The following is a 9,666-nucleotide window of genomic DNA, read 5'->3' on the forward strand; positions in this document are numbered from 1 at the left end:
TAGGATGTTGTTTTGTAATTCTTCAGGGTGAGTGGACAGATGTTAAATATAGGTTAAGTAATTCTCTACCTGACTTAATGGCCACTAACTTTCTCTTTGTCTCATATTTTGTTCGCAAAGATAGAAGATCCTGCCTCAGGAAAGGTCAGCACATCTTCTCTTGCAACAAGACAGGATCTTACCAAATTCCATTTCATCCCACCCAGGGTGATATTTGGAGTGCTAAAGGAAGGCTGCACCTATGCAACTACTGTAATCATGAAGAATGTTGGTGTGAACTTCTCAAGGTTAGTTTGAATTCTTAGTACCCTGGTTTTTATCTCTCCAAATAGATCCTGACAAAAATCAAGTACAGTTTCTCCGGACCCACTGGTCAGAGAAAGCACAGGAATTCTCACAGCCTCTTCATAGGTCTGCCAGAGCTTTCCATAAGATGGAGCCATATCCTAGGAATGCTGCTTCTACTGCCTTTCCTTTAACAGCTTCTGGTGTAAGGGGGAATGAAATCTACAGGATCAGTTCCAGAGCAATGCAAAAGTAAAGGTCGTATCTGATCTAGTGATCTTTAAAAATCTGAACAGTAGGAAGTTGCATTCACAAAAGGACTGAATCTCACATGTGAAACTATCAGTAAGAAATGAGGAAGCAAAACTTCTGCTTTAGTTGGTACTGGTATGAATTTTGTGCAAATAATTAAAGATTATTTGCACAAAACTCATACCAGTATCATGCTTTCTGCAATAGAATCACATCAAAGAATGTTAAATAAAGATTGTTATGAACTTCTGGGTCTGCAATACACAGGTGTTTGCCAAGAAGCTGTTTGTACTTCAGCTACCCTTGAATGTGCAGATTTAAAATGTGCTGTTTCACATTCTCTTATAAGGACCAGGCAGTGTTAACAAGCTCTTTGAAGGCTTACTTTGGCCCATTCATCTGCTCCATTGGGGGCTTTTTGTTAGAAACCTGAGCCTTGGCAAGAAGCCCAGGAATTGCTGTAGTCCAACTTGTAAAATATGATGGAAAGGATGAGCTAAGAAATTCTGCTGTCATTTAAAAAAGAAGAGGAAGAGCAGGCAGCCTCGATGAGATTTCTCCTGCCTGAAACAGTTTCTGGCAAACTGATCCTCTTCTCTTTCTGACAGGTTTCGGGTGAAGCAGCCGCCTCCATACACAGGACTGAGAGTGATGTACACACCAGGACCTGTAGGTTACACAGGAGAGCTTTTGGGTTTTTTCTAGACTCAGCTGGCCCTCAGGCTAGCTAGGGCACCTTTCTGGGACAGCAGCTGTCTGGGAATAGAGCTGCCAGGGTACACGGTTTTGTTTAAGGTTGCTTGAAGTGATGCTGTCTTCCCCCGTCCCTCTGCCACCTTCAGCTAAGTGCTCCATGCACTCGAGTCTCAGCCTGTGCCAGAATGCAGAGGGATAAAAATGTTAAGTTCAGTGGAAAGCAGCAGGTCAAGCAGTGAAGTTATAGAGAGCTTTTTCAAACCTAGTAAACTATTGCCTCAATCCTTTCTTCTCCTGCTTCCAACTGTTCTCCACCTTAAGTTTTTTTATCTAGCAAAGCACCATAGCACATTATCTCACTAAGTAAGAAGCATTCATTCTTTCTGCCTTTGTTCAGTCTCTCTTTTTACTTGCATGCTGTCTCTGAATAAATAGTGCTGGCCACTGTCCCCATGGCATCCATGTAATACCAGGCAATATCTTGCCAATGCATGGAATCAAGAAGCAATGACTTGTGCAGAGGCAGTGCCAGAATGCAAATCAAACCTCCTAGTCCAGAGCCTTAGCCACAACTCAGTACTTGAAATCATAGGATGGTGTGGGTTGGAAGAGATCTTTAAAGGCTCCAGTTGAGAGAGAAGGATGGTGTGGAGGACTGTGTCAAAGGCCTTACTGAAATCCATCCAAATGGCTGGAATAATTTCCATTCTTTTCTTTTCTCCTCACATCTGCCCCTTTTGTATCTCCCTACCTTTATGTTCTTTTTAGAATAGAAGAGAATATTTTGTTTCATATGGAAGGGACCTACAATGGCCCTCTAGTCCAACTGCCTGACCACTACGGGGCTAGCCAAAAGTTAAAGCATACTATTAAAGACACTGTCCAAATGCCTCTAACACTGACAGGCTTGGGGCATCAACCACCAGCTCCAAGGACTGCGGGAGGGGACCATGTATGAAGCTTGCACCTTACCTGTGAGTCATTCTCTGTCTCTCCCAGGTGGCAGCAGGCTTGCAGGCTGAACTGGAGATAGAGATTTTTGCCATGCTGATTGGAGGGAAAGACACTGGTGGCCTTGAAGAAGTTTCCCATAATATTGAAATAGTAACAGAAACTGAAACTCTTCTCCTGCCTGTGAAAGCAAATATCCTTTGCTGTCTTATTTCTCACACACACCTCATAGCATTGACCCTGGGTATCATCTTCCTGTTGGGAGCCTCAAGCATTGTTTCCAGTGTAGGCTGTTGCAGTAGCAAGCTTTACTGTCCTTTTCAGAAATACACAAATGGGTGTTTTCAAAAGCACAAGAAATGAATAATTTAAGATTCTGATGCCAAACGCATTTTACATCAGAGTAACGTGGTTTGAAAAGTGGGGACAGGAAGAAGAGCAACTCAGAAAAATATTGCTTTTAAAACAAAATGAAAATAATAGGAACTCTTTCCCACCACCCCTCATGAATATACTTTATTATGCTTTTTGAATCTATGGTAGCATCTGCTGGTAAACCTCATGAGCAACAAAATGATGTATCATCCAGATACTGAACAGGCAAACAAGACAATCCCTGCAGCAGCAAAGCCGCAAGCACAGAAGCACATGAATGCTGCCAGAAATGAGCCTGTGTGGATTCAGCGGGCTTTTCAATTGTTTAACTCATGACAGCAGTACAGTAAAAGAAAAGAGCCAAGTCAATAGCTATTATTTCTACTTCCTTTGTGCTCCAGGTGAAGTTTTGTTTGACATGTAATCAAATTTACACTTAGAAGTTTGGGAGAAGGGGCCCTCTGGAAACCTGTAAAAGAAATAGCAAGGCAAGCTACATCCAAACATGCCAGAAATGTCATTCAGAGTAAGGACCACCCTTACCAAAGAAAGGAGAACTTCAGGATACTCTAAACCTGACCAGAGTAACAGCAACTCCTCTGAGGCTTTATATGCTCTAGATGTGATGTTGAAACTCCCCAAATTTACTTGCATTGACCCAAAGAAATCTTTCATACCTATAATTGCAGAGCTGATCTAGACAGCACCAGTGGCACAGCAGCGAAACCAGCTGCTGTTCTGTTCCCACTCACCCCGTCCTCAGACACAGTTGCAGACCAGCCTCCAAAACATGTGCCCTTCCCCCATATTTTAGCTGTTCCTTTAATCTTTGAGCTGAGGACACTAGTCCAGATTCAAGATGTTTCACAACCTTACTTGCAGAATTCATTCCTACCTCCACAGGTTATTTTACTTAAATAAACATACCAAAATGGTTAGAACCTTAACGTGGTATTCCACCTGTGCTAGCCAGTGACATTTACAAGTGCCGCCCCAAAGGATTCCCCCAGGGAGGGATGGCGGCAGCAGTCCAGGAAGTTCCTCCAAGCCCCAGGCCACGGTTTCGGATTACACTCCCACGAAAGCTTTGTAGTTAGTGTAAGTACTGGATGCAGTGACACCAGCTGTAAATTAAAGTACACTTGTTTTACGTACTCTGCACTTCATCAGCAGCATCCTGAACAAAGCTCATGCAAGCGATGCACCTAGCACACTGACTTGGTTACTGTGACAACAGAAGGGAAGGAAACTGGATGACATTAACCAAAGCACTCACTACAAGGGGACTGCAGGTTATTGCAACTACTCAGCTCAGCAGAGGCACTCACAGCAAAGCCTCCTCAGTCCTGTCCAAAATCCTTCACTTACTGTCTCCACATTAAATAAGTCCTTGAACATCCTGGCAGTTGGATTTATTACAGTTAAGCCCTAATAAATCAGCGTCTCTAACACTTCTCACTTGCTGTAACCAAGTCTTACTGGTGACCCACTGACACTGACAGCAAGTCCAATAAGGGACAGGAGTCTTACAGATAGGGCAGCCTCAATGTGACAAGTGCAAATACACACAATTCTGCACACACAGTTTCATACAGCACATTTCTGTAGCCTTACAGATTCAGTCTACATGAAGAATCACAGAATATCCCGAGTTGCAAGGGACACACAAAGATCAGGCCAGCTCTGCACAGGACATCCTGAGAATCACAGCATGTGCCTGAGAGTGTTGTCCAAACACTTCTTGAACTCTGTCAGGCTTGGTGCTCTGACCACTGCCCTGGGGAGCCTGTTCCAGTGCCCAACCACCCACTGGGTGAAGAACCTTCTCCTGATATCCTAACTCGCTCTTCCCTGACACAACTTCAGGCCATTGCCTTGGGTCCTGTCACTGGTCAGCAGAGACATCAGCCTGCCCCTCCTCTTCCCCTTGTGAGGATGTTGCAGACTGCAATGAGGTCTCCCCTCTGTCTCCTGCAGGCTGAACAGACCAAGTGACCTCAGCCACTTCTCACACTTCCCCTCAAGGCCTTTCACCATCTTTGTAGCTCTCCTTTGGATGCTTTCTAAGAGTGTCTTAGAATGGTTAAGTCTTCCCTGACAACAAGAAAGCCTTACTAGGAATTTCTCACAAAGCAGCAGTCAACATGTTTAACATTAGGCTGGTGTTCACCTCACCCCCATGAGCTCAGGCACTCCACAACACAACTGATGGTGACAGCTGATAAACAGGGAACCCTATGGATGTCTCTCCTCAGCTGAACAGTCCCTGTTTGCTTCATATGTGTAACATTGACATCATCTCTTTCTTTCAACCTAAACATCTGTAAGCCTGCCATGTTATCCAACCAATCAGCAAAGAAATTCCAGCTGTATCTCATTCCTCTCCTCTGGAGAAAAAGAAAAGTGACCACATTAGTCAGTTCTCAAAAACGTCACAGACGTACCTCTGACTGCTGCATCTGCTCTAGGACTGCCCAGTATACATCTAGTATAGCATTTTTTTTTTTCTGTTTGAATATCTTCTTACCCTTTTCCATTGTGGAATTCTGTCCCCAAAGTAACACACAATTATAGTCTAGAAAAGCAACTGGTTTAATGCCTTCCACCTTAGGGATTTACAACCTGGAGCTCATCATGAAGGAAGTTTAGACAAACTTCTCTCACTCCGTGTTGAAACCTAAGAGAAATAGTCACCCAGTCAGTTCACATTTTAGTGAGACACCCCCAGTCTCAAGAGAAGTTCTGATTAGGGCCATCTTCCCTGACAAGCACAAAGGGAGAGAAATTAATTACACAGTATTCTCCTCTCACATGTCTAATCCAGCTAATCATAGCTGCTGTCACCACAGCCAAACCTCCCTTCTCTTCTGACAGTGTCCTTTTGTGAAGTGATTGACAATTCCTACTGAAGCTGGCTGCAGCCATCCCATGCTACCCAAACAGCTGTGCCCAGTGCCTCTTTGAACATTCCTCCCCTCAAAGTCCCCTGGACTCAAAACCATATCCAAAATCATATCCATCCCAGACATGTCAAGGAACTCTGGATTGGTTGGTTTAGTCTCACAAAACATGAACACCAACACTCCTAGGTTAGATCCTGTTATTGGTTAAATAGTCTTGTTCAGCCATCCAGAACAGAAACAGTCACTGCAGAGGCATCCTGAGAACTTTCAATTGCATTTCCCAGGTGGTTATCACCAGAGCCAATTATTCTCTCTACTGAGACCTAGAAACCTCCCTGCAATATTAAACCTGATCACAAATTTGCCACATCTCCTAGCAGAGACCAACAAGCAAAAATCACTTATCAAGCATCACCTGACCAAACTTAGTCCTATCTCATTAATTTCCTTAGTTATTTCACATCAATATTTAAAACATTTCAAAAAGATTCTCTTAACACACTCAGAATTAAATACCACACATGAAGCTGCCCATGAAAGTCTTCAGTATTCCTAAGCAGACTGTCCATCCTGAATGTGTGGTTGTGATTTTTGTACCATTCAATTTGTGCAATAAAAGCAAGCCCTTAATCTACTTGAAGCCTGTGTAAGAACTCCATCCCATGTTGTTGTTCCCTTCCAACAGCAAAAGGCCAAATCTGAAGCCAGTCTGTAGCAATCACAGTGCTAACACAACACTTGCAGAGAATCTGGACATAATTATTAGGTTTGGTTCAACAACTGTACAAAGCCGGAGCTGGGATTTCTTCTTGCTTTTTCTTCCTTCCATTCATGTTGTTTTTCTGTCCTCTTCCACTACAGGTTAGAGCCTGAGAAGATCCACGTGAGGATCAGCAACACTGAAATACCTAGATTTTAGTTCAAGCTTATGGAAACATCCAGTGTAATTTTTCCATTTGTTTAATCAGATTAAATGAGAATAAATATTTTGCCTTTTCCCGTTAATGGGAAAGGTGGTCCAAAAGTTGCAGAATCTCCTGACATGGCTGTCTGAAATGTAAACAGTGGAAAGACTGCTGTATTTCAACCCTGCTACAGAGGAGTGCTGCATGGTTCCCATAAAGTTTGTTTTTAAAAGGCATTAGGTTTCCAATAACCTGTGCTGAGGCACCTGAAATCTTTTTCAAGTACTGGGAATGCACCAGGTTTCAACACAGTCAACTGTAATTCTTCAGGAGTTGCTGACCTGCTCTGGTCTTCTACAATCATAGGCTGAATGTTCTGTGTGCTCACCTACCTTTAATAAGCTGCACATACCAGATGGGGGTTGTGAGTACACCAAGTTACACTTGACAAGAGAGGGATCCATACACCCTCTTGTTCACAGTCACACATGAGCACCTTCCAATGTTCACCTGCTCATCTCTCTTCATAGTGGAAGACTGAGCCACCGAGCCACAGATGGTCTTTTGCCCCTCCTTGTTCCCACCTACACAGCAATGGCTACAAGAAAGACACAGGCTATTTTTGAGCCACCACATTTGTGTGCCCAAGTGCAGCTCTGCTTCTGGTTTATGAATTCATTTCTCACAAGGTCCTTTCGTGTGCTTCATCCTTTTTCCAACACGTGACATGCTGAGAGAGATGAGGAATCTTCCTTGATACATGCAGATGATTTGTTGTCACAACACTTCACAGTGACTGAGAATCCCATGATTGGCCATTAACAGCAGCTTTCACCAGTGTGAAATATGATTGCCAGTTCTGAACCCTCACATCCACACTGCTAGGTTGTCGGGACCCAGGACACACCTCTGGCTGTCCAGGACACCAGGACCCCTGCTAGGGGTCTCAGAGACCCTGTCACAGAGCCCAAGACACCTGTGGTTTTGATTATGACCCATGGAGCAAATTACCAACCTTATATGAAGATCAGCAAGCCACAACAGTTTAGGTAGAATAATAGTGAAATTATCACGGGCTGGAAAAGAAGATTTTGGGTTTTTTGGTATGGGGGTTCAGGAGGCAAGATGGAGGGAACTGGGTGTGTCCAGCCTTTCTCCTTCTTCTTCTTGGCCTCCATCTTCTGCTGTGATGTTAGTACTTGGGGATTGGTTTAGAATATAGGTGCACTGTCTAACATGGGTGATAGGCATTGGAAGGTAAAGGTAAATATGATATACGTAATTTGTGGTATAAGAGACGGCGCAGCCTTGGGGGCAGGCGGAGAGCGTCGTGGCTGCCTTGCTGGTCAGACCTCTGTCTGCCAGGGAGAAAATTTTGTAGATAAGACTTAATAAACAACCTGAAGACCGAACAACAGAGAGTCCAGTCTCATTCTTCAGAGCCTGGGGTCGCTCCCTGGACCACCCAACTCACCTCGGGGGCAGAGAACAAGCAGCCGACCCCGAGACTAGGTGAGATATGTATTCTAATAATACAGATTTAAGCTTGCCTGTACTTGAAAGTGCTTTCCTGCTCAGGTTTGTAAATCTAGGGAATTTGACCCAAGAAAGGGCAAATTGATGTCCCAAGGATATTAAAATTCCTACCAGAGGACTGTTGGCACAGGACAGATGTCTTCCATTTAAAGCACATGCTGGGCTCTGTCAGTAGCCACCCAAGTACTGCATTAGTACAGACCCATCATGAGTGAAAAAATCAGAGAACCAGAGGGAAACTTCAAGAAGGCAGCTTGTGTCAGAAACTAGGGAGAGACAGAAACAACTTTTCAACACCTAAAAGACCTTTTCTCCAAGGATTCTTCCCTAACACCAGTGAGAAGAAACAGAGACAAAAGCGTAGGAATTCCACCTCTTCCATCTTAGATCAGAGGATATCTGAGTCATTATAAGATGACACTGCATCCCAAGCTACTCTTCTGTATCACCATTTACATACTTCCCATCAGTCACTGAGTTCATGTGCCCATGGCCATGGTTTTTTCTTCCAGGTCTCCCAGGGGATCATCAAACAGCAGTTCATTGTACAGCATCCATAACATCTATTTCCCTGTCACTAAGGTAAACAGAGGCACAGCCAGCCTTCCCCTTTTGGTACCTGGTTTTGGCATCTCTCTCCTCAGTCACCTCAGCTGAGGGTGCACTGTGGTGTCACAAGCCAGCTCTCCATCTGTAACACTTGTTTTTCCAGCAGGCTGGCCCATTTCAGCAGCGGATAATGTGGATAACATGTCAACTGACTTTACCAACAAAATGTATCATCCTACAGTGCCTCCTCTTCCTCTTAGTAATCCCTCTTAGGAGGGTCTATTTTAGGAGTAGTAAAGGAAAAGAATAGAATAAAATTAACTAGAACAGCATAAGTCAGGATAGAGACATGTTTGAATGCAGCTGTTTCCGGGTGCCCCTATAATTATAATTTCATATCTGTCCAGATATGGATGAAACTTGTGATTCAAGTGAAACAACTGGCAGAGCTGTATGAAGGTTGCCATTTCTATAGAGTCTGAAAGCCACCTGGAAATGGAGCACAATGTGCCCCTGTGAATCACCCAGACTCTGAAGAGGCAAGTGAACAATCATCCCCTGACAAAGTCACTTACGAACAACTGAGGTATGGTTGTTACACCTGAGGTGCTGCCTGGAGAATGACCAGCTGAACTGCTGGCCCTTTGCATAACTGCTAGTAACAGACAACCTGAGTCAAAGACAGCAGTCAGCCACAACTGGGATGCAACTAAAAATCCATATGAAACTCAAGTTAGAAGTTCAGCTTTGAGTACCCAAGTCAGACATGTGAGCCCAACAGTCAGCAAAGTATCTGGAAGCAGCCCCCACCACATCGCCCAAACCAGTGACTTGACCATTGGTAAAAAAACACAGCATGTGCTATAAATTAATAACAACAGCAGCAGAGACTTGTTCACTCCATTCTGCCCCACTGCCCCCACTGTGAAAATGAATCATTTTATCTGACACAGGACAAGTACAGCATTGCAACAAATCAGTGGAATTTCTAAAGCCTGGAGCAACTAAAAGACAAATAATCCAGGCTTCTCACACTTGGTCTGCCAGCTCTCCAGAAAAACACAATCTGGGATGGCAGGCCTTTCATTTGCTCCCACTTATTTTATTCTCTGTAAAAAATCCTTTGAAAACAGACACACAGGCCTAGGCAACTGAGGATTTACAGGAAGGAAATACCAGGACAAAACACTATGAACAAACTTGTCTCACAAAGC

General features: G+C 43.9%; 1 protein-coding gene across 1 annotated transcript in view; it reads left to right on the plus strand.

The window, feature by feature from the left end:
• SPAG17 (sperm associated antigen 17) overlaps positions 1-3,656 on the plus strand; it is an 86,069-nt gene extending 82,413 nt beyond the window's left edge. The window contains exons 44-47 of the mRNA XM_030953252.1: positions 121-287; positions 1,146-1,206; positions 2,233-2,386; positions 3,529-3,656. Coding sequence (XP_030809112.1) covers positions 121-287; positions 1,146-1,206; positions 2,233-2,386; positions 3,529-3,656 — 510 coding nt within the window. The remainder of the gene's footprint in view (positions 1-120; positions 288-1,145; positions 1,207-2,232; positions 2,387-3,528) is intronic.
• The last annotated feature ends 6,010 nt before the right edge of the window (positions 3,657-9,666 follow it).

This window comes from Camarhynchus parvulus, chromosome 1, assembly GCF_901933205.1.
Source record: "Camarhynchus parvulus chromosome 1, STF_HiC, whole genome shotgun sequence".
In the NCBI taxonomy this organism is placed as follows: domain Eukaryota; kingdom Metazoa; phylum Chordata; class Aves; order Passeriformes; family Thraupidae; genus Camarhynchus; species Camarhynchus parvulus.